The sequence below is a fragment of the Gymnoscopelus braueri genome, assembly GCF_963280865.1.
Source record: "Gymnoscopelus braueri genome assembly, chromosome: 19".
Classification (NCBI taxonomy): Eukaryota; Metazoa; Chordata; class Actinopteri; order Myctophiformes; family Myctophidae; genus Gymnoscopelus; species Gymnoscopelus braueri.
In genome coordinates, this window is record NC_137621.1 from 17,186,142 (window position 1) to 17,211,606 (window position 25,465).

Sequence of the window (25,465 nt, forward strand, 5' to 3'; positions counted from 1 at the left end):
GATTGTAGATCATGTGAGAATTGCAGAGTCATGGTGGTTTTCCAGGATGGGACTGAGGGGGGGGGGGGTTTGGCCCATTGAGGGATTAATAGACACTGTGTGAGATTCATTCATTTTTCATCACATGCTGAACAAGAAAGGTAATGACTTGTTACATTTTTTAAAACCAATATAGGTCGCAGAATTGCCATGAAGATTGAATATCATAACATCTCACATGTAACCCTTTTCTAACTTTCCACCTGTAACAATCATGTACACTTGGCACATATACTCATTAAAAAACACTTCAGCATGTTCATTTACATAGTATTTGGAGATTTTGGACCCCAAGAAAATGTCACACAACTATACATGTGAAATTCACAACTGCAGCTTTGTCGGGATAATCCGATCTCACTTGATAAAGTGCCAAATCGTGCGATATATAGACAATCAACCCACTGTATTTAATAGGAATCTACCTACGCCGTGTGAGAGTGTCGGGTGTCAGGTACATATTGATTGCCCGCAGACTGGGCCATTTGACACCCGTGGAAGCGAGCCCCCTCTCTCTCTCTCTCTCTCTCTCTCTGTCAGGTGATCGTCAGGGTGGTTTTGGGTACAGTCACACACTGGGATCCTGTCTGCCATCAGTGTGTGTCGCAGCACAGGGGACAAGATGGCATACATCGCCAAGACATTCTACGATCTGCAGGTACGCCTGTCACAATTCTTATTTCATTGCATTTGTGTATTCATTTATGTCTTAGTTGTGTTTTTTTTAATTGTTTGTGTGTCTACTGGATGCCAGTGTGCCAAAGGCAAATTTCCATTTTATGTTAAATTTAATGGACAAAGTTTTCTTTGTCTTTAACGCAATCGACTGATCGTGTAACGCCCGAGAATCGAACCCGGGTCTGCCTCGTGGAAAGCCGTTTTTGCTCATACTATGGCGTCACACTTGTAGATCTGCTACTTTTTGCCACTTTTGAATTTGAATCCTGAAAAGTAACAGTTTTGGACATATGAGGTTTCCACCCGACAGAGACGCTAACAACCGTTTGTGTCGAGCTTTTGGTCATTTCAAACAAGATTTCAAATAATTTTTATTTTTGATGAATGCTAGAAGAACACATCTTATCCACTAGCCTAAAGGGGAATTCTCCCGTGGCCGGGAGAAATATTAGGCTTTCTCTGAGCCACTACCGCTACAATCGTAATTATTTGAGATAATCACAATTATTTTAGCATAATCGTTAGAATCGCTTCCATTCGTCTGTATAATGTAATTCATCTGTTTCACAAGCTTGTAGATCTGCTATTTCCGTTACTTTTTGAAAATGATTGAAAGTATGAAATAATGAACAATGTACATTGTTCATTTAGATTATCGGTACCAGTCATTGTCAGTCACATCTGTATATTTAAAGCTGCAAAGTGCTGACATCTTTACCATTGAGCTAATAGAGCCGGCCTGCTTGCTCAGGGGATACATTAAATTTTGACCATCAGGTCAAAATTCGTGTCAGATCCTGTGTCTAGGTGAGACATGACCTTTGACACGATCTAAATGTCTCAATAGAAGAGCAGGGAGACAAAATGCAGCCACCCCAAGTTATATATTGTATTAATTAACCCATTAAGACCTGAGGCCGATTCTACAAATGTCTCCTAAATCCTGGCAGTTTTCTGAAAAACTTATGTTGCTATATCAGTGGTTCTCATACTTTCAAGGACCCCCAAAATTATATGCATTTGGCCGTGGACCCCCATCTCAAAAGATTTTGTTCCAGGGACCCCCTAGAAGCAAAGATTTGAGTTACAAATGTTGGCTTTAAAAATAAATGTATTCAAAGATTTGCACAAATTTTCAAAAATAGCAGATCTACAAGCTCGTAGCGCGGCACTCTATTTTTGAATAGCCAAAGTATAAAATAATGGTCTAAGTTGTTACACAGATGTTTTATACGTAGGCTATTTGAAAATAGCCGATCTACAAGCATGCAACGCGTTGTGAGCTTGTAGATCTGCTATTTTCAAACATTTTAGTACTTTTACTTTTGGTACTTTAAAGTACATTTTGATACCAATACTTTTATACTCAAGTAAATTTTGAATTCCGGATATCCACTTGTAACGGAGTACTTCTACGTTGCAGCATTGATACTTTTACTTAAGTAAAAACATGCGAGTACTTTTTTTTTATCCACCGCCTGCCTGCATATAGGCCACCACGGTGGAGGGGGACAAGATGGACTTCAACGTGCTGAGGGGACGGGTGGTGCTGATCGAGAACGTGGCGTCCCTCTGAGGGACCACCACCCGGGACTACACTGAGCTCAACCAGCTGCAGAGCAAGTTCCCCCACCGCTTCGTGGTCCTGGGCTTCCCCTGTAATCAGTTCGGTTACCAGGTCAGTGATGATGATAACCAGTGCCGTAAAGTAACTAAATAATACATTTACTCAAGTAACTGTACTTAAAGGGATAGTTCACCCCCAAAATGACTTATTTTCTATCAATTACAAACCTCATGAAGCCTTGAATTCATGGCTATTTGTTTGTTTTTGTCGCATTCCAAAGCCAATAATTTGATAACTATCCCTTTAAGCAAGATTTTGAGGTATTTTTTTTTTTTACTTTACTTGAGTGTTTTCCAATTTTTCAGTACTTCTACTTCTACTCCACTAACATCTCAGAGGCAAATATTATACTTTTACTCTTTTACGCAACAATTATTTGAAAACTTTAGTTGCTAGTTACTTTGTAGATTTAGATTATTCTCACAAAACATACATTAACCACTCCAGTTCTATATACATTTCGGCCATTTGAAAATAGCCGATCTACAAGCTCACAATGCGTCGCATCGCGACGCATTGTGAGCTTGTAGATCTGCTATTTTCAAAAGATTTTTATACGATTTGAACTTGTGAAATGGGACATTCTGCATAACGAGCACTTTTACTTTTGGTACTTTAAGTACATTTTGATACCAATACTTTTGTGCTTTTACTCAAGTCAATTTTTAATTCCGGACTTTTACTTGTAACAGAGTAATTCTACATTGGCGTATTGCTACTTTTAATTAAGTAAAAAATGCGAGTACTTTTTCCACCACTGCTTATCTCCATAATTTTTGTTGCTCAGCTCATACTACGGCGTCACACTTGTAGATCTGCTACTTTTTGCTACTTTTGAATTTGAATCCTGAAAAGTAACAGTTTTGGACATATGAGGTTTCCACCCGACAGAGACGCTAACCAGTGTTAATTTTGTCGACTAAGACTAAAAGACTAAAAGACTAAGGTTTTGATATTTAGTCGACTAAGACTAAGGCTAAACAATTTCAGAAGACTAAAATGGGACTAAGACTAAATGGTGTGTTATTCAAAAGACTAAGACTAAGACTAAATCAAAATTTGCTGTCAAAATTAACAGAGACGCTAACAACCGTTTTGTGTTGAGCTTTTGGTCATTTCAAACAAGATTTCAAAACTTTTATTTTATTTTTGATGAATGCTAGAACAATGGCTTCTATTTCAGCGTGTTAACTTTGTAGGAGAGAAAAGGCTGTAGTTTGTAATAGCATGGAGGAGTCCCAATTGATGATGTCATTGGTAGGCAGGTTTCTCAGCTCGCCATAGCCCACCAATGCAGAGTGACTAGACAGAAATCGGGCCATCTGAGCATTTGTGGGGACCAAATGATATGAAGATAGGGCTGAAAGTGGGTGACGTACTTGAGTAATGAGTATTTCCATTTTTTAATATACTTATACTTCTACTCCACTACATCTCAGAGGCAAATATTGTACTTTTTACTAGAAATATCTGACGGCTTCAGTTACTGGTTACTACAGATTTAGTACAAAACACACTGGCACAGAGTGCCGCGCTATGAACTTGTAGATCTGCTATTTTTTGAAAAATCTTGAACATTTGCATAAATAGAGCTTGATTTGATTTTATTTGTGCAAATCTTTGAATACATATATTGTTTTGAAAAAACATTTTAACTCAAATCTTTGCTTTTGGGGGTCCCTGGAACTAAATATTTTGAGATGGGGGGTCGGCGGCCAAATACATATCATTTTGGGGGTCCTTGACATGAAAAAGTTTGAGCACCACTGATATAGCAACAATAGTATTTCAGAAAACTGTTAGGATTTGTAGAAATATTTCTACTTTGTGGTATTGCTACTTTTTGAGTACTTATTCCACCACTGCAACAATAATAATTGTTTTATTATTATTTTTTACCATAAAACATCGACAATATCCTGAAAGATGTGTTAGTGATGTGTCGTTCATGATCGATTCGTTCAAAAGAACTAGTTCATTTGCCGTGAACGAACTCGTTCACTTTCTGAAACTGCTACGTTCACGCGCGACGTAAAAAAAAAAACATTATAAAACATACATTAACCACTTTAGCCCTATTTTATACCTAGGCAAATAGGTATAAAATAGGTATAAAAAAATAGCAGATCTACAAGCTCACAACGCGTCGCATCGTGACACGTTGTGAGCTTGTAGATCGGCTATTTTCAAATATGTTAGTACTTTTACTTTTAGTTCTTTAAGTATATTTTGATGCCAATACTTTTCTAAATTTTGAACACTAGAAAATAGCGCTACTGAACGAGAACGTGAACGAATTATTTGAACGAATCGTTACAAAATCGTTTGTTCACTGAAATGAACCTTTTTTCCCCACCACTGTCACGCGTGTTTCCCAGGAGAACTGCAGTAACGGAGAGATCCTGAGCTGCCTGAAGCATGTGCGTCCGGGCGGAGGCTACCAGCCGGGCTTCACCATCTTCGAGAAGTGCGAGGTCAACGGGACCAACACCCATCCCGTGTTCGCCTACCTCAAAGACAAGCTGCCCTTCCCCGACGACGACCCCACCTCTCTCATGCAGGACCCCAAGTTCCTGGTGTGGAGTCCCATCCTCAGGTCCGACGTCTCCTGGAACTTTGAGAAGTTCCTCATCGGGCCAGAAGGCGAGCCCTTTAAGAGATACAGTAAAAAGTTCCCCACAATAGACATCGAGCCCGACATCCAAAGACTGTTGAAATTAACCAAGTCAGAGAAGCCACCCACCACCCCCGTGTAAATGTCTTCTTCACTAAAATGGCAGCGGTGGATTAAGTACTTACGTACATTTTTTTTACTTAAGTAAAAGTATCAATACTGCAATGTAGAAATACTTTTTTTACAAGCAGAAGTCTGGAATTCAAAATTTTGTTGAGTAAAAGTACAAAAGTATTTGTATCAAAATATACTTAAAGTACAAAAGTAAAAGTACTCATTATGCAAGTTTTCAAATGTATAAAATGTATAAGGATCTTTTGAAAATAGCCGAAATGCAGATAGGGCTGAAGTGGTTAATGTATGTTTTGTAATAATAATCAAAATCTACAATGTAACTAGTAACTAAAGTTCTCAAATAATTGTAGTGGAGTAAAAGTATAACATTTGCCTCTGAGATGTAGTGGAGTAAAAGTACTGAAAATTGGAAATACTCCAGTAAAGTAAAAGTACCTCAAAATGTTACTCAAGTACAGTACTTGAGTAAATATACTTAGTTACCTTACACCTGCTTATACCTGCTTACGTAAACGTAGCAATACCACAATAGTAAAAATTATATGTTCAAAAGTGCAGCATACAAAAGTATTGGCATCAAAATATGCTTCACATACCAACGTAAAATGCAATGCAATTCGTTGTGAACTTGTAGATCGGCTAGACAAAGTATAACATAGGGCTTGTAATAATAATCTAAATCTACTAATTAACTCGTAACTAAAGTTTTCAAAGAATTTTAGTGGAGTAAAAAGTATAATATTTGCCACTGAGAGTGTAGTGGAGTAGAAGTAAAAATTGACGGACTCAAGTAACATACAAAAAAATACCTCAGAATTGTACGGTAAATGTACTAGGTTACTTTCCACCACTGCATAAATGTCAACTCAAAGCTGTGTGAAATACTGTCATCCATTCTTTTGAGCCTTATTAAATGAAGGTGTTATTCTGAAAATCTATGAGACTATCACCAGAGGCCCTGTAAGTGCTCAAGACTGCTGGATTCATGTATTTAATAAACATATTCAAACCTCATGGATGCCTCAACAAGATGTCATTTTATTTTGTTACGCAACTTACAAACAAAACAGAATACAGATGTGTATTCAATATAAACACTTCTTTGTCCCTTTTTGTCTAGAACCAGTAGAACGGTGTGTGTCTGGCCAGCAGATGGTGCTACTGAGTTTTTTTCCACCACAGATGAATGTGGTGAATCAGCATTCTCATGCACAGACACAATGTAATAAAACTGTTTGGTTCCCATCATCTCCCCTGTTAATCAATATATCAGTGGTCCTCAAAGTGGGGACTGGGGACCCCCTGAGGTCCTTGAGGTTCTTCCAGGGGGTCCCCAGCCAGGGTTGCCAGATCTGCTTATTATAATTTCCCCCGCAAGATTTTATTTGAAAATAGCCGATCTACAAGCTCACAACGCGTCGCATCGCGACACGTTGTGAGCTTGTAGATCTGCTGTTTTCAAATGGCTGATGTATATGTTAAAGTGCTCATGTGGCCCATACTTCGCTTCTTTTGGGCTGGTTTTCCAAGACCTGGTTGCTTGTTTCTCTCACAGAATCTGGCAACACTGTCCCCAGCTATAATTAGTTAATGGAGCATAAAATGTTTTGATGCTATTCTCACTGTATATATATATATATATATATATATATATATTGTTTTATATAATTTTTCCTCCTACATAATATATTATGTCTAGGATGTGGCACAATCTTTAGCGGAACAAGTCCCAACAACATTTTGCTGCTTGTACTTGCAAACCGTAAGTTAGTGGGTCTGGGGGTTAGTGGGTGCTTTTGTCAATGCTTGCCAGATTATCCGGTACAATCCAAGTGTATTATCAAGCACATTTTAAAAAAAAAACCACTTTGACTGTTGGTCAAAGTGCTGGGATTACGAGAGGGTCTGTCCAATCCATCCCAATCCCAGCCACACCAACTGATCACGACACAGTCACAGTGCTGATATATAGCAGTTCTGACATCATGGGTCCAGTGAAAGTTACTTCACCCCTCTCTCTCACTGGCTTCCATTTCCACTTGTAGGCTGAATCTACTCTTGTCTGTCTGTCTGTCTCTGCATTTCCACTTTAGATGTACAGTATATACACTTAAACCCCAGCATCTGAATTTTGGGGAGAAAACTCGCAGAATTGTTGTGAGCTTGTCGATCTGCTATTTTCAGCGAAGATAATTTAATGTAGGGTGAAAACAGAAAAGACACTAGTATAGAGCCCTGAGGGGTCTCTGCTCAACAACATATGGGGTTTAAGTGGTTAAGGTGTCATATTACTTTTCATTTTTGTTGTGCAACGGTTGATGGTTGCATGGGGATGTGGATGGTTGGGGTGGGAGAGGGTGAGCAAGCTGTGTGTGAATGTCAAAAGCCCTAAAAGAGAAGTTGCAGGTTTCTCAAAATAGGCTGGTTAAGTGGTCAGGCTTTGTCTTGGCATGTCTGCGAGGAGGGACCATGTTGGAAAACAGCATTTCCAGCAGTTGGGTTGGCTCCCTATGGCAGCTAGGTCAGTTCAACTACAGCTGAACCTGGTGCATAACATCTACATCAACAGCGGCCCTGTGCAACCTAACCTCCATGCCCATGCACGTTCACCACTGAAATGGGATTTGGAGGAGCAGTAAAACTGTAATCATCAGCAGCCATCTCCTTTTTGAGATAAGGGTCAAAGCATGGCTTTTAGAAAATGTTGCAGAATAGTAGGGTCACTTTTCTTTTGTAACAAAAAAAAAGGCATGGGTTTCCGAGGCTACTTATTACTAGTAATGTTATTCTATGTATTTATGCTGTAGGTAGTGTAGCTCTTGATTGTATTATCAATTGCTGTTCTGTCTGCCTGTATGTATTTTGTTGCAATGTTGTGTGTTTGTATCCTTGACGTTTCTCTGATGAACATAATGTAACATGTGTTTTTCCTGTATGACGTCTAATCAAATAAAATCAAATAAAATCAATGTATTTGTATACTTGTACTGTAGCCTATGTAACTATGATTTGTATTTGAGTCTATGCCATAGACTCTATGAGACCCCTCTTTCCCCTTGAAAGAGATATACTACATCTCAAGGAGCTAGCCATTCAATCAATTCTGACAAATATTATTGTATGACATTTTGTATCAATTAATTTAACTTAAATTATTTAAGGGATGTGTATCTTTGATCTGCCTAGGCCTGTAATTTGAACCAGCTAATAACAATAACAATGGTATAAATGAGTGCCTGGCTGGGGTATTTCTCCTCCCCTTTGCTACCAGTGTTGCCAGATTTTGTGAGATACATAAGCACATACATAAGATTCCAAATCTGGTACGGGGCTCCCTGCAGGCTGGCCTGGCACAAAACATTTTCAGGTGGGGGTTAGTAGGGACAAATACATACTAATTATCTCTAATTACATTTGGAAGTAAGCCCACATAAGCAACAACACGTTTAGAAACACCAACTTTACAGAAAAACAAGGCCAAAGTCGCTTATAATAAGCGGACATGGCAACGCTGCCTGCTACCCCAACGCCACCACAGGTGAGCTCTGTTACCACAGTAACGTTTGCAATCCTTTCTCGCGAGACTCCCGTGCAGAGAGAGAGAGAGAGAGAGAGAGAGAGAGAGAGAGAGTCTGACAATGATCTCATCCCTACAGCAGCAACTGCATAGCAGCGCGCCGAGGCGAAGCCCTGTAACTTTGTATCAAACTTCTTAAGTTGGCGTCCCTTCCATTTGGCGTCCCTTCCATGGACGGACCACCAGGCCCCGGCGGCGGGGGAAACGTATAGATGTTTACCCGGGGAGCGAGTACCTTTTAACCGCCGCGGATAGGAGCACGGAGCGATCTGGACTTAAAGGACCTTCTTCCACGAGTTAAACAAAAGGGAGAAAAACGCTTGTGTGAGTGTGTGAGTGTGTGAGAGAGAGAGAGAGAGAGAGAGAGAGAGAGAGAGAGAGAGAGGGAGGCATCCAGCGGTTTGGGCAGAAACGAGAGAAGAAGGTGAGTCGGACGATCAAACACGTCGCCAGTGCTGTTTGAAGCTGTGTTTTAATAGCCTTGGAATCAAGATGCATTTGATCCATTCTGACACGATTTGCATATCATCATAGATACGAAAGTAAAAGTCAGACTCGATCAAATACATCACATCTAGCCTTGATCCCAGGCTAAAGCTGCGTACTGTAGGCTATACGTGATGTTATTGTGCGTGATGTTTAGGATCAGGATACAATGTATCCTAAACATCATGCATGATGTTTAGGATACAGCACTGTATCCTAAACATCATGCATCCGATACAAGGTGCCCAACATTTAACATGTGTCCACACCGCTGTGCTGTGTGATCTGAGAAGCTAGAGCCGCTACATTGTGTCATCTCTACAGTGTTAGGATCAGTGGCTCAGTGCACCCACCACAACGAATGCTAATGATGTTTGAATGACTACTGAGGAAGGAGGAATCGTGGATTGTGGTGGGTTGGTAAGAAGAAAAACATGGATTCGGGAAAATGGTTTTGGATGAGCGTGAATGGGGCTGTCATGAAGTGTATGCGTGATGATGTGTTCAGTGAATCGTTGTTTTGATCACAGCACAGACAGTCAAGGGCAAGGAAGGCATTGTCCTCCTCCTGAGAGGCTTGCTTTTTTTTTGGGGGGGGGGAGACGATTCACAGGTGGTGGCATCGAACCCAGCAGATCAACCATTAGTCTGCATATCAACGTGTCGTACTCGTTGCTGTTGTAGTGTGGAGTCTGTGGACCCCCATCCATGCAAAGCGAAATGACCAGCATGTTTGCCTGGCTGGCTGCTGTGTATGAGGGGGAAATAGTCCTTCTGCCTGGTCATATAGCATGATGTGTGATGATTCGTTCACAGCCCTGACATGTTGCCTGGATCATCTGGTCAGATATACATTAGGCCAGGATTTGATATGATCAATCTAGTGCTCAACCTAATCAATACTATGCTAGAGAGTGTTGCTAATATGATTTGTTGTTGGTTTTTGGGAGGCCAACATCTGACATGGGTCCCCCTCCCCGCCCCCCCAATCATCAGTAAGACAGCAACTATTAAACTACCACAGTGGTCAGTAACTCTAACCTTTTATGATAAACTATTGATCTATACAGATATGGGCCTGTATTGATCCCATGGACAAATGTTGGTGTTGGAACTTGGCTAGTTTGATGATAGCCCTATCATGTGAGCAGAATACTGATAATAGAACTGTGTGTCATCTCTATATGACACACATTATGAACCCCCCCTCCTCAAGAAATATCTGGGTTCCTGGTTCCAAATGGACCCTTACAGGTCTGTAACTCTGAGAGTGTACAAATGGAACCAAATGTCTATAACTCGTGAGTGTACAAATGAACCAAATATGGACCCTGTTATGGGTTCATTTGGTTCCATTTAGTATTTTAGTACACTCAGTCAAAGTTATGGGGGTCCTTGAAATTAAAACGTTTGAGAACCACTGTGACAGATATTATATATTTTTTTTCCTTCACATTAGTAAAGTGAGCGCATTGTGATGGAGTGTAGGAAACAGGCGTGGGATTGTGTGAATGCCCAAAGTGCAGATTGATAGCAGCTGAACATGATAGTACAGGAACGATTAAGCAATGCAGGGGCCTGCAGTGACAAATCTGCATTCTGTGAGACAGAAGGTAAGGTAGGTACTTGTTGGCAGCTCTGGCACCGTCTTATATAGTTACAAATCGTCTCTTGTCAGGTGGAAAAACCTCATAATATCCAAAACTGTTACGAGCTTCGAGCTTGCGGATCTGCTTCTTTTTGATGCCTTTGTGTGACGCTGTAGTATATGTATGTAGTAGTAGGGCGTTAATTTATGAAAAACACAAACAGTTTAAACATGGAGATCAGAGGTTTCTGCCCGACAGCATCAAAGAGGCAACGATTCCCACTGGTGGGCCGGCCTGCGAGGTTCCTGCAAGGGGGGGCCGGGCCCCCAAATATTTGGCAAACAGTAAGATATTATATAGTTCCTATGATCATTAGACGCTCCAGAAAAACGCGGGCAAAAATCCTTGATTATGCTTGTTTTTGTAAAACTCAGCGTAAAAACGTTATTTTACGCTCTCAAGAGTTTAGCTGGGGACCACCCGGGACCCCCTCAAGGACCACTGGTGGTCCCCAGACCACTGGTTGAGAACCACTGGTGTGTGTACACCATGAAAATGGAAGCATAGCGAATCATAGTTAACAGTTCAGCAGCTATGTGTGTGTCCGGATAAGCAGTTGGGTGTCAGTGCATGCTGTAGTGTCTCCTGGACAAGTGTTTGAGGAGATGCGGGGGGGGGGGGGGTGGGGGGGTAGATCACCTGGCATGAGTCAGGTGAGAGGAACCGAGGCTTTGGAGCTTACAGCTCTGGGCAAGGATCAAGGATTTTTTGCATTCTTGATTGGCTTAGCTGACCTGTGGCGGGCATGACGGATCATATAGCCACACACTCACAGCCATTTCTTCTTTTTTTTTTTACTATTCCCTTTAATCTCAGCTTTTTTTTTGCCCCCTTTTGATTTCCTCTATTCAGCCTGTTCTGAAGCGTACAGCCACTGTTCATTTATTGGACTGGTTCCTGTCTCTTCTGATGGGATTTCTCACGCAGAATTAATCTAGTGCAGATGCGGCAGCTTTGTATCACTATTGGGAAAAGCATGCTAGTTCTATTTTAATCTCCCACAATGGGCCATCCAGCCTCTCGCTTTGAGCTACTGACAAAAAAAATCACCCACTCCCGAGGTTAAGATAAGACATTGCTGTGTGGGTTTCAATCGTCTCATTTTGGGGACAGTTGACGGGTTTGAAGTCATAGCAGCGTTAGACCCACATCGGGCATCGGTTCTATGTTGTATTTCTATGTTTCAAGGTTCAGGGTTGTTCTTCATTGTTACGTCTTGTGTAGCCTACTGTACATGTACATAGGAGTCAGTGGTGGAAAAAGTACTCAAATGTTTTACTTAAGTAAAAGTATCAATTCTGCAATGTAGTAAGTACTCTGTTACAAGTAAAAGTCCGGAATTCAAAATGTACTCGAGTTAGAGTACAAAAGTATTGGTATCAAAATGTACTTAAAGTACCAAAAGTAAAAGTTCTACAATATTTGAAAATAGCAGATCTACAAGCTCACAACGCGTCGCGATGCGACGCGTTGTGAGCTTGCAGATCTGCTATTTTCAAATAGCCTAGGTATAAAATACGGCTAAAGTGGTCAATGTATGTTTTATAATAATGTAATAATTTATATCTGCAAAGTAACTAGTAACTAAAGTTTTCAAATAATTGTAGTGGAGTAAAAGTACAATATTTGCCTCTGAGACAGAGTCAGTACTTGTAAGATAATAAAATAGGTCGGCGTATGTACAATGTATATGCATGGCATATTATACACACCATCAGCATTTATCTGTAGCTGCAGAACCTTACATATACACAACAGTCGAGGTATAGGAACAGTTTTCTGATGTCTCCTGTCGTCGTTGCATTTGTGAAACATTTTCTAAAAAGCCATCCAGATGTAGCAGACTTGCACATTAACCCTTTAAGACCTGAAAGGCATCTGGACGTGTCATTTTTAGATTTATTTGGGCTATTCAAAAATAGCAGATCTACAAGCTCCGCGCTATGAGCTTGTAGATCTGCTATTTTTGAAAAATTGTGAAAAAATATTTTTTTATATTTTTTTTCAAAAAACTGTTTCGATTTAGAAAACATTTTTAGAACCGGCCTCAGGCCTTAATGGGTTAAAAGACATGACAGACGAGCTAAGCCAAGTGCCTTGGCTTGACCTTGCACCTAGTACACCTAATTCGTAAGCTATAAAGTAAAAAAAAAAAGGGACATTCCGCCCTCCATTTTTAAGCTGCACTGCAGGATACCGTTTCTCCACTGTTTTTTGCAACTTCTCAGGTGATAACAGTTGTTTCCTCTCTTGTTGTAGTAGTGTCTTTTCCAGTGGTTCTCAAAGTGCAGGTCCAGGGATCCCTCAGGGTTCTTTTGAAGGGGTCCCAAAATGGACCCTTACAGGTCTGTAACTCTGGGAGTGTGCAAATGGAACCTAATGGACCCCACTCTCAATTATGGGTGTCTGTGAAATAAAACTGTTTGAGAACTACTGGCTTAGGAGAGACTTCCCAACATGCCCTGGGGAAGGTCTATGTTTTGTTGTTGTTGTTGTTGTGTTATTGTGTGCTATTTAGTGGTTGTTGTTTATGGGGAATGTGTGGGGGGGATTGATGTGTTACTTACAGTATGTTGTCTTATGTCGTGTCATTTATTTTCATAATTTGTGTTGGAGTGGGTTGGTTGGAGTTTTGTTCGCTGCTTGCGACAGTTAAATGTGTTGCTATCACGAGAGGTTCCCATGCTTTATTCCAGTGGTTCTTAAAAAGTGGGGTCCGGGGACCCCCAGGGGTCCTTGAGGGGGGGTTTCACGGTGGTTCCATTTGTACACTCTCAGAGTTATGAGGGGTCCTTCCTTGAAATAATAATAATAATAAAAAAAGAGTTAGAGAGCCACTGGTCTTTTTCTAACGTGCCGCCTACGTGTTCGCAGAGGGCAAGCTTCCTGTTGCTAAGTTAGGATTATGTGTCTATTGTGTCCTGTGTGCACTGGTCGGAAGGGAATGTACAATGTACTCAAACCCACAGTACTTGAGTCAAAGTATATCGTTGCTGTCGGGCAGAAACCTCCTATCTCCATATTCTTTTTGTGTTTTTTGTTTTGTAAATTAACGCCCTACTTGATCATACTACAGCATCACACAGAAGCATCAAGAGTGGCAGATCCGCAAGCTCGAAACGCGGCGCGAAGCGACGCGTTATGAGCTTGTAGATCTGCTACTTTTGCTCCTTTTTGAATTTGAATGCTGAAAAACTTTTCTAATTTGGACATTATGAGGTGAAAGTATGAGCAAAGTATTGCTGTATAACAATTTAGACATGATCTTCCCCCCCAAAAAAATCTAAGATTTTACAGATACATTTTTACAGATACAAGCCTCACAACAACAGGCGTTGTGAGCTTGTAGATAGGCTGCTTTAATATGACTGAAGTACAGTACTCAAAGTAAATGTACTTTGGTGGTCTTTACTGTCCACCAGTGGTTATTAGGATGATGTGTCTATTGTGTCCTGTGCACTGGTCGGAAGGGAATGGGGGTGAGCAAAGATGTCACGCAGCAAACAAGAAGAGCATTGTGCAGCGCTCTAATGTGCCCTTCTGGAATGTGTTGGCAGCAATTATGTTAAGTGGCCATCATGAAATACTTAAACTAACTGTTTAGGTTTTTTCTTTCTTTTTTAACTTAAGATTAGCCCGAGACACTGTTATTAATGCTCAACTTTCAGGCTGAAGTAGGTCTATTCATTTATTTATTTAATGTCCTTTAATCACTTATAACCCATTGAATCCGGGAACACATCTCTGTCATTTTAGATTTCTTTTGGCTATTCAAAAATAGCAGATATACAAGCTCATGAGCGTCTAGATCTTGTAGATTGTGAAAAATCTTGAAAATGTGTGCAAATTTTGAGTATATATTTTTTAAAGCGAACATTTTGTTCCAGAGACCCCCCCCCCCAGAAGCAAAGATTTGAGTTACCAATGTTAGCTTAAAAATATATATATTCAAATATTTGCACACATCTTCATGATTTTTCAAAAATAGATCTGCAAGCTCATAGTATATCTGATATTTTTGAATAGCCAAATAAACCTAAAATTACAGATGCGTTCCCAGGTTTTTTTTCAGTGGCACTCTCCTTTTTTCACTCAACACCAAGCCTTTTTTTTTCTTTGCCGAAAATAGACGATCTACAAGCTCGCATGCAGATGGCAGCTTGAACGGGACGCTATAGGGTTCATGTGGTTAATGTTTAGGCTATTCAAAACACTCAGGTGTTTACATTCAGTTGAGGAGCAGGGTCATCTGTAGTGTAGGGTGAGTGGGTGACCATGTTTCCAAACTCCCAAACTGGGACCCTTAAATGTATGCACTTGTGTGTGTGTGTGTGTGTGTGTGTGTGTGTGTGTGTGTGTGTGTGTGTGTGTGTGTGTGTGTGTGTGTGTGTGTGTGTGTGTGTGTGTGTGTGTGTGTGTGTGTGTGTGTGTGCACCATAGGAGTTTTCATCGGAATGGGGGAGGATTGTTTTAGTTTTAACCCATTTAAGACCTGAGGCTGATTCTAAAAATGTCTTCTAAATCCTTCTAAACAGAATATGTTGCTAATATCAGTGGTGCTGAAACCTTTTCATGTCAAGGACCCCCACAAATCATATGTATTTTGGCGGCGGACCCACATCTCAAAATATGTTGTTCCAGGGACCCCCCAGAAGCAAAGATTTGAGTTAAAAATGTTCGCTTATATATATATTCAAAGATTTGCACACATTTTCACGATTTTTGAATAGCCAAAGTATAAAATAATGGTTAAAGTGGTTAAAATGATTGCGATGCAGTCTTAACTACTTAAGCTGGGGACCCCCTGGTACCCCCCCCCCAAGGCCCCTCGGGACCCACTTTGAGAACCCAATGTCTTTTAAACCGCAACCTTCGCACTTTCCCTCAACTTCAGGGGGAAGTGAGTGAGAATGTTTTCTCGAAATATTATTTGAAAACAGTTTTTGACCCTCGGGGTTGGGAAATGTTTTAGTGCTGCATGATTGGCAGCTGTGGACCCTGGGGCCTGTCTGACTGCTGTGACTGTCTTGTAGTTGTTGATAGCGGGGAAGACAGACTAAACAGACCCTGAGATGTGTCCCTGGACGAATCCAGTACAACACCACGCTCCAGCAAGTCTGCTGCCATTTTACTGTAGCGGGGCAACACTTAATAGAGCAAATCCATTTAATCGGTCATACAAAAATAATAATTGATAATCCAAGTATTTTTTTTTATAACTAATCGATTTTGGTGGGGAAAAAAAGAAAGGAAAAAATAAGCAAAATAGCAGATCTACAAGCTCATAACGCGTCGCAATGTCCGACACGGTTGCACGACTAAGTTATTATAGAAAAAAAAAGATTTTAAAATGTTTCCATGTCAATTCACTCAAAATATACCTAATCGACATATTAAGCTAAGAACATAATCGACAGTTGCAGTGCTAATTCGCATGGTCTTGTTAACCATTGCATTGACTGAAAAAAAATCACGCATCATTAAAGCCAGAGCTGCTGTTAAAGGCCTGAAATAATGTGATAAAAAGGGAAGTTCAGTCAGCTGTGCTCCGACTGACTGACTGACTGACTGACTGACTGGGCATGGCTTCACTTACTCAGCCTGTAGTCACATGTCAGATGACCTGGTGACTGACAGCATTATGTAAACCTGTGATTCTGAATCGTTTTAATTTCAAGGACCCCCAGTTTGATATGAATTAGGCCACGGACCCCCCGACCCCCTCCCCCCCAAAAAAATATCCTCAGTGTTAATTCAACTCTGAGACTGTACGAAATGGAACCACCATTTGGTTCCATTCGTACACCCTCAGAGTTACATACCCATAAGAGTCCATGACTATCGAATCATTTAGCCAGATATTTATATTTTATCTGATATTCATTTGAATAGTTTTTCTTTGTGATTTCGAAAGTGCCATTTTCCCCCCTGTTTTTATTAACATATTCGGAGAAAAAAAAACATAACTAAACTAAAACTAAACATTTAGCCGGGGTAGCCCTTGGAAACCTCCTCAAGGGACCCCCTGTTGGGGAGGTCCCCACTCCCCACTACAGGCACTTAACATTGAGAAGCAGTGATATAAACTACATGAGGGTTGATGAGTTTCACTGTGATTGTGTGTCGCTCTGCTTCCTGTAAACTGTTGGAATGCTCGCCTCCTTTGTCCAGCCCGTAGGCCGGGCCGGGCCAGAGCGTGAGCCAGGCCAAACGGAACAAGCTAGACTACAGAGAGAGAGAGAGAGAGAGAGAGAGAGAGAGGGCTCCGGAAGCTACAATAGCCATGATGTCATCTCTTTCAGTGCCGCTGCTGTCACAAAGTAAGCGGCATCTAAACAAAGACAATCATCCCTCTCTGTATGCCACCCCCCACCCACTGCCCCGCATATCGGGGAATCGGGAACACACACACACACACACACACACACACACACACACACACACACACACACACACACACACACACACACACACACACACACAAAAATGCCTGGTAATTCTGACTGTGTGCTTGTGTCAGTGTGGGAGGTGGACCACCCCCCCCCCCCCCCCCCCCCCCATCCTGACAGAAGCGGTTCTGGTGGGCAAATTGTGCCGGGTGCAGGGTTGCCAGATCTGCTTATCATAATTTCCCCCGCGAGATTTTATTTGAAAATAGCCGATCTACAAGCTCACAACGCGTCGCATCGCGACGCGTTGTGAGCTTGTAGATCTGCTATTTTCAAATAGCTGATGTATGTGTTAAAGTGCTCACGTGGCCCATAGTTGCTTCTTTTGGGCTGGTTTTCCTAGACCTGGTTGCTTGTTTCTCTCACAGAATCTGGCAACACTGGTCGGGGTGGGTCGGTTGCCCTCGTCCTTATCTCAACCTGAGACTGTCCGCTGGGCGTCTGCTGTGTTACAGGGCTGCAAGGCTGTGGTTCTTTTTTTGTACATTTTTTTATCCCACGATTTTTGCAACCCCATTTTTTTTTCCACCCACTGCTAATTGTCTTAAGCAATCATGGGCGCTACACTCCCTCTGCCAGCCTAGGGAGAGCCCAGAGCCGAGCTCATGCCTCCTTCAATGCATGAGAGCTAACAAGCCGCTTCTTATCACCTGACAGGGGGGGAGTTTCCCCGGGTTGGACGTATAGCGCGTGGAAGGAACACGTTATTCCAACCAGTTCCTTTCCCCTCCATCAGGCGCCCCGGCTGACCAGGGGGAGGCAGTATAGAGACCAGGATTACTGCATGTTTTTGTGAGGGTACCTACCCTAGGGTAGGGAAGGCTGAACCAATGATCTATTGATAACTTTTTCGATTAATCGTCCGATTGAAAATAGCTGATCTACAAGGCAAGCTCCACACATGCGACACGTTGTTGTGAGCTTGTAGATCGGCTATATTCACAATATTTGAATGAAGTTGTTTTTACTTTTCGCCTATAATGGCATGCCCAAAACACTGATTATTTGATCAAATTATCGATTTATTATTTCTCATACTCCAATGAAATCAATTCGTTAGATTTTTTACACCGCACACCCCCTACTTCTGTGTTTGTTTGTGTTTCCGCCCAGTGGTCTTTTGTGAAAGCCCCGGCATGCCGTGAACTCGAGTAACCTCTTGGGGGTTGAATGGGACGCCTTTTTCTTTCTGGCCCGGGTTCAAACCCTCAACCCTCAACCCACACAGTCAAACCAGCACAGATCAGACAGGGTGTAATTCCCCTTCCCTCCCGCTCCCCAACAAGTCCCCAACAAGTGCTCAAAATAGTCATACGTTGAGGGGGGAGAGAGCGGAAGATGGAGGGGAAAGAGAAGGGAAAAAAAACACCAACACCCCCAAGTAGATCAGAGAGGAAAAAAAGATCCAAGATGGAAAAACAAAAAGGAAAAACAAAAACTTTCCGTAATGAAATCTTGGATATTGACGTTGAAGCGTTGCTGTAGGCTATCTGCGCTGACATAGCGATGATGACATGCGCGGTGTTGCCTCGACTTGTCTGTCACTCGCATGGGCCTACACTCTGTCTCTCTCTCTCTCTCTCTCTCTCTCTCTCTCTCTCTCTCTCTCTCTCTCTCTCTCTCTCTCTCTCTCTCTCTCTCTCTCTCTCTCTCTCCTCCCTCCCCCCCCAGTGGTGGAAGCAGTAACATTAAGAATGATCTGATTCTGCAACTAGTAACTAAAGTAGTTCATATAATTGTAGTAGAGTAAAAAGTACAATTAGTTGCCTCTGAGACGTAGTGGACTAAAAGTATTCAGTGTGAGCAGTGGTTCTGAAGGTGGGTCCTGGGGGGGAGGGTGGGGGGTCCCTGGGGGGTCCCCAGCAAAATATGTAAATACAGCATCACGATCATTTTAACCACTTTATCCATATTTATGTTGGGCTCTTCAAAAATAGCAGATCTACAAGCTTGCAGTGCGGCAACAAAGTGCTATTTTTGAATATCGGAAATGTTGAATAATTTATTTATTTTAAAAAAAATGGCCAAATACATATCAATTTTGGGGGTCCTTGACATGAAAAAGTTTGAGAACCACTGATATAGAGAGCATTGAAAAATGGAAATACTCCACCACTCTCTCTCTGGAACAGATTATAAGCCCAGTGGTCCCAGTAAAGTGAAAACACCGGGCCCAGTGCAGCGCGGGCTGGGCCCGGCCGGCCCCATGCAGAGGGCCTGTATATGTGTGGGCAGTAGTGGTGGAAAAAGTACTCAAAAGTTTTACTTAAGTAAAAGTATAAATACTGCAATGTAGAGGTGCTCTGTTACAAGTAAAAGTCCAGAATTGAAGTATTGGTATCAAAATGTACTTAAAGTAACAAAAGTAAAAGTACTAAAATGTTTGAAAATAGCCGATCTACAAGCTCACAACGCGTCGCATCTTGTAGATCGGCTATTTTCAAACAGCCTAAGTATGAAATATGGCTAAAGTGGTTAATTTATGTTTTATAATGTAATAATTTATATCTGCAAAGTAACTAGTAACTAAAGCTTTCAAATAATTGTAGTGGAGTAAAAGTACAATATTTGCCTCTGAGATGTAGTGGAGTAGAAGTAAAGGAGAAGTACTGGAAATTGGAGATACTCAAGTAAAGTACAAATACCTCCAAAATTGTACTTAAGTACAGTACTTAAGTAAATGTACTTAGTTACTTTCCACCACTGGGGTGGGCAGTAGTGGAAATATTTCCCCAAACAAAACCACAGAGGCTTTACTAGTTTGTCCCCGCTGTGGACAGAAATGTGAGAAGCATGCAGGAATGCGTGAGGGCTTGGCCCGCTGGCTTTAGCCGGAGTGTGTACTGTATATACGGCTCTCGATCGCTGCCGGAGGAGACAGGTCTGTTCAGCTCGTCCCCATTCCTAGCGTGCATTTTTGTTATTTCCAGGGCGGCGGGTGAAACCCTGGCTGCAAAAAAAAAAACGAGGCAACCGTGCATGGCGGGCGGGCGGGCGGGCTGGCGGGCGGGCAGGCAGGCGGGTGGGCGGGTGGTTTCCCCTTTCTTTTTTTTCTCCCTTCTTTCCAGGCACCTGATACTCAAACACATTAAAGCAAAGCATGCAGAACATTGTTTCTGCTGCTACGGGCGAAAGTGTTCTGGCCTTTTTATTCCGTTTGCTGCCCGCGTGCGTTTCCTGCATTCCAGCTTCAGAAATCCCTCTTCATATTTGCTCCCAAGATTCCACATCCTCTTTTTTTTTTTTTTTTTTTTACAAAGGGAATACATTTCGTCGCTGTCGGGGCAGAAACCTTGTATCTCCGTATTTCAACTTTGTTTTGCCTTTTTAATGCCTTACTTCGTCATACTACAGTGTCAAGAAAAAGTAGCAAATCGTAGTCGGATCTGCAAGCTCACGATGCGTCTCATCTCAACGCATTGAAACATCCATTTTAAAGGAGTAGTTCACCCAAAAAATTACTTATTTTCTATCAATTGCACACCCCATGAAGCCTTGAATCCATGGATTTGTTTTTGTTTTTGTGGCATTCCTAAGCCAATAATTTGATTCCCGTCTCCTACTGGCTAATGTATCCGGTAGGAGACACAAAGTAGATTATTTGTGTCTCCTACCGGATACACACCCGGTCATCAAATTATTGGCTCAAGAATGCCACAAAAACAAAAATAAATCCATGAATTCAATGCTTCATGGGGTGTGCAATTGATAGAAAATAAGTAATTTTTTGGGTGAACTCCTCCTTTAAGTTAAGTCTGTCTGTTGGTTTTTATAAACATCGAACCATTGAAAAATATTAACAAGAGCTTGTTTGTGACCAAATAGTAACTTAATTTGATCCATTGGACCAAAGGCTCCCCCCCCCCCCCCCCATTTCCTGAAAAGTAACAGTTTTTTGGAGTTACAAGGTTTCCAGCCGACAGCGTAGGACTTCCACCCTGTGAGTGAGTTCCTGCTGCATGCGGCCCATGGCAGTGCAGGGCTGCTGGGAGGCTGGAATGAGACTGCTGGGAAACAAGCGCTTCCTTATCCTGGATACAGATACAGCTGACGTTGGTTCTCTTTGAAATACAGGTGGACTGGCAGCTGTTTTATATTGTATATATAGATATACACGCACGCACGCACGCACACACACACACACACACACACACACACACACACACACACACACACACACACACACACGCATGTGCCCTCATTCCACTCGGAACTATTTCTGTAATTATTATATAAAACGCCATTTCAGTCTGTTGTTATCTAAGACTTATTATTACAAGGGCAGAAAATCGATTCACTGTATATAGCGTCCCTAGACTGGGGGGGCGGGGCGAACATTTGGCCAAAATGTTGATCTTGTAGATCTGCTGTTTTCGGTGAAGAGATTTGGTTTAGAGTGGAAAAAGGGGGGGGGGGGGGGGGGCTAGCGAAGACCCCTGGGGGACACCGGTCAGGTCAGTATGTAGGGTTTAATTGGTTAATTGATGAAGGAATGATTAGCAGATCGACAAGCTCGAAACGCTTCACGCCACATTTCGAGCTTGCAGATCTGCTATTTTTTGATACTTTTGTGTAGTTTACTATAGTATGATCAAGTAGGGCATTCATTTACCAGTCACTTTGTGCCGTGTTGCAGGGCTTGCACATCCTTTTTCATTTTCAGAATGCATATCATTTTCGGGGTCCTTGGCATGAAAACGTTTGGCCAAACTGGTCATTTCAAACATGGTTATTATGGGTCCAGAATGTCCATATGGGTGCATCCCTGTCGGAGACCAAACATTTCCATTTGGCTCCGGGTGCAGAGGGCAGATAGAGCCAACTAATAACAAACATGGCTGCTTGTCCCAGACTCTCTCTCTCTCTGTCTCTCTGTGTCTCTCTCTCTCTCTCTCTCTCTCTGTCTCTCTCTCTCTCTGCCTGTTTCCTGTGTATTTCATTGATGTATTCGTGGATAGACCCTGGCTAGACCTTTTGCTGCAGGAAGGAACAAATGCACACAGCATTCTGCACGGCGTTAACCCAAACCTTGTGGACGATGATGTGTCCATGTTAGCCCAGCGGTTCTGAAAGTGGGGATCCTCAGGGTGTCTTTGAGGGGGTTCCAGGGGGTCCCCAGCAAAAGAAGTGAACCTATTATGTAGCATCATAGATCAGTTTAAACACCTCTATAGTACTGTGCGGTCTGCGAGCTCATAACATGTTGCGCTGCCTGTGACACACCGTCAGCTTGGAGATCGGCAAAAAGTGTAGCACTTTACTGAAAATTGTCGCTTCTAAGGACATGCCCAAATTAGGTACACCAGGTTAAACCTTGTGGAACGAAGTGGCCCTTCCGGGGGCCTATATCGAACTATAAATGGCAGAACCCTCTGTATGTATACTTGTCTTTATCCCATTCAAACCGGGAACGCATCTGTGTTACCACTTTATCCATATTTTATACTTTGGCTATTCAAAAATAGTAGATCTACAAGCTTGTAGATCTACAAGCTTGTAGTTCAGCAAAAAAAAAAAAAGTTGTGAAAGTTTGTGCAAATCTTTGAATATATATATAAATATATTTTTTAAAGCGAACATTTTAACTCAAATCTTTGCCTCTGGGGGGTCCCTGGAACGAAATGTTTTTGAGATGGGGGTCCGCGGCCAAATGCATATCATTTTGGGGGTCCTTGACATGAAAAAGTTTGAGAACCACTGATATAGCAACAAACAAACGGTTAGGATTTAGAAGACATTTGTAGAACATATATATTCAAAGATTCGCACCAAATATTCACGATTTTTCAAAAATAGCAGATCTGCGAGCTCGTAGCGCGGCACTCGGTGCCGCGCTACGAGCTTGTAGATCTGCTATTTTTGAATAGCCGAAGAGATCAAAAAAATGACACGCATGCGTTCCCGGGTTGAATGGGTTTTATAACTCTGGCACCGTCCCAACGGTATGACCTCAAACGTGTGTGTCCCTGAAGATGACCCGGGGGGTGTGCAGTGCTGCCGACTGGGAAGTCGATTGGACCAATGGTTTCCGAGAACCAATAAAGCACGGATCATCTGCCAGCGTAGAGGACACACCTAAATCTGTGTGTTTGGGTGGTGGTTGTAGGCCAAGAAATCGTTGCGCTTGTAGATCGGCTATTTTCAAAAATGTTTTGCCTCTTTTTCTCACATTGTTTTATGGTTTGGCCAATTTTTCTGACCAGTTTTAATAGTATAGTTTGTTGATTACTTTTGATTGAGTAGTGGCTATTTTTCTTTTCTTTTTTTTTTAAAGGGATAGTTCACCCCCAAAAAATCGATTAGTCACCCCATGGAGACTTGAATTCATGGATATTTTTTTAGTTTTTGTCTCATTCTTAAGCCAATCATTTGATGACCAGCGGACCGGTAGCCAGCGGTTCCGGTAGGAGACACTAAAGGAGACTCTTTGTGTCTCCTACCGGAACCGCTGCCGGTCTTCACATTTTTTGACGACCGTTTTGTGAGCTTGTAGATCTGCTATTTTTGAATAGCCAACATATAAATGGATAAAGTGGTTAAATTGATTGTGGCGCTATATTAACTCTTAAACTGCCAGAGTTTTTTTTTTACCCTCACAGACTGCCAGACTTTTCTAAGCTTAAACTTATTTTTTGGTCCGTTTATTTTTTAACATTGAAGTGAATGGAGCAGCAACTTTTTGGAAAATGTTATCTCCTGGTCCTTTGTGACGAACGGAAAAACGGAAAAACCCCAAAAATAAAGAATAGTTTTAGATTGTTTTTTAAAATGCAGGCAATGAGTTAACCACTTTTGCTGGGGACCCCCTGGAACCCCCATCACGGACCCCTTTGGAACCCCACTTTGAGAATTCATTTGAAATGGCATGCATTAAGACCAGAGTTAGGTGTGGATGTTAATTGTCCCTGTCGTTGTACTAGAACACATTCATCAGTAGGAAACCCATTCAGTAGGGAATGCACGATAATAGTGAAAGTTTAGCTGATAACCAATTATATTCATGGTCATTTCACCTGTATTTTTTGTCTCTGTCGGGTGGAAACCTCATATTATGTCCAAAACTGTTACTTTTCAGGATTCAAATTCAGAAATAGCAAAAGTAGCAGATCTACAAGCTTGAAACCCGGCGCCTCGCGCCGGGTTTCAAGCTTGTAGATCTGCTACTTTCGACACGGAAACTTTTGTGTGACACTGTAGTATGATCAAGTAGGGCGTTAATTTACGAAACTACACCAAAGAAAATGAATATGGAGATTTCTACCCCGACATCAACGACTTCATTGCTGATACACCACTGTTTGTCTCTCCACTGCAGTTTACCTGTTCTACTCTATACTGTAAGCTGTTCTACTCTATACTGTAAGCTGTAGTGCTATACTGTGCTAGTGCGTCTAATAAGCACTGCTTCATTAGCACCTAGCTAGCTGTCTTGATTTATTACTAAGCAACCACACTGTTTGCATTGACTGGAGGAGAGGAGCACAGAAACTTCAACATGTACTTATCTTCCCCGTCAACTTATAATAGTACATCCCTAGTGTTTACATTTTGCTGAGTGTGTATTTGCTATTTGTGGAGAAGATGCGCGCGTGTGCGTGTGTGTGTGTGTGTGTGTGTGCTGTGTGTGTGTGCTATTTGTGTGTTTGCTGTGATTGTGCTCACAGCACACGCACACGCGCACGCGCACGCACACGCACACGCACACGCACACGCATACACGTTGGAGAGATGCACTGTTAGATGCAAATGAAGGGGATCACACAGAGTTCCAGGATAAAACTCGGCATGATTTCTCCGCTGTGACTTGTGTTGATGCAAAGCTGGGATTATTGCCAGCCGGGGGGGGGATAAGGAGGCCATGTTAATTGCATTCCGCTTCACTCCGCATCTCCACCGACCGGGACTAAAACACAGGAATTATTGGAACAAACCGTCTGATGCTGTCCAGCTAATAAAGTGTATTTTTTAATCTGCATGGCCCTTTTTTACTTTTGCTGTGGTTCACTGTGTGAATGCGCTCTTCTTTATCTTAAACCCTATATATATATACTTCATCGACTCGGGTCTCCCAAGGGGTCCCCTCCCTTTCCCCTCCCGCTATACCAGATCTCTTTGTTGGAAAATAGCCTATCTACAAGCTCACTAAAATGTGTCGCAACGTGACGTATTGTGAGCTTGTAGATCGACGATTTTACTTATTCTCGCTCAACG

General features: G+C 41.9%; 3 protein-coding genes across 3 annotated transcripts in view; all 3 read left to right on the forward strand.

Annotated features, from left to right (window-relative positions):
- Positions 1 to 1,637, forward strand: part of LOC308074513 (sushi domain-containing protein 4-like) — a 96,209-nt gene extending 94,572 nt beyond the window's left edge. Inside the window, exon 10 of the transcript XR_013932117.1 lies at positions 1,627 to 1,637. The gene's annotated coding sequence lies outside the window, so the exon portion shown is untranslated. The remainder of the gene's footprint in view (positions 1 to 1,626) is intronic.
- On the forward strand, positions 118 to 5,340 carry gpx2 (glutathione peroxidase 2). Its single transcript, XM_080413986.1, has 3 exons — positions 118 to 697; positions 2,210 to 2,395; positions 4,723 to 5,340. Exons 1-3 carry the CDS (start codon positions 662 to 664, stop codon positions 5,098 to 5,100), a joined length of 600 nt encoding a protein of 199 aa, XP_080270112.1. The 5' UTR covers positions 118 to 661; the 3' UTR covers positions 5,101 to 5,340.
- Positions 5,341 to 8,731: 3,391 nt separating this feature from the next.
- Positions 8,732 to 25,465, forward strand: part of LOC308074511 (signal-induced proliferation-associated 1-like protein 1) — a 143,289-nt gene continuing 126,555 nt past the window's right edge. The window contains 1 exon segment of the mRNA XM_080413975.1: positions 8,732 to 9,094. The gene's annotated coding sequence lies outside the window, so the exon portion shown is untranslated.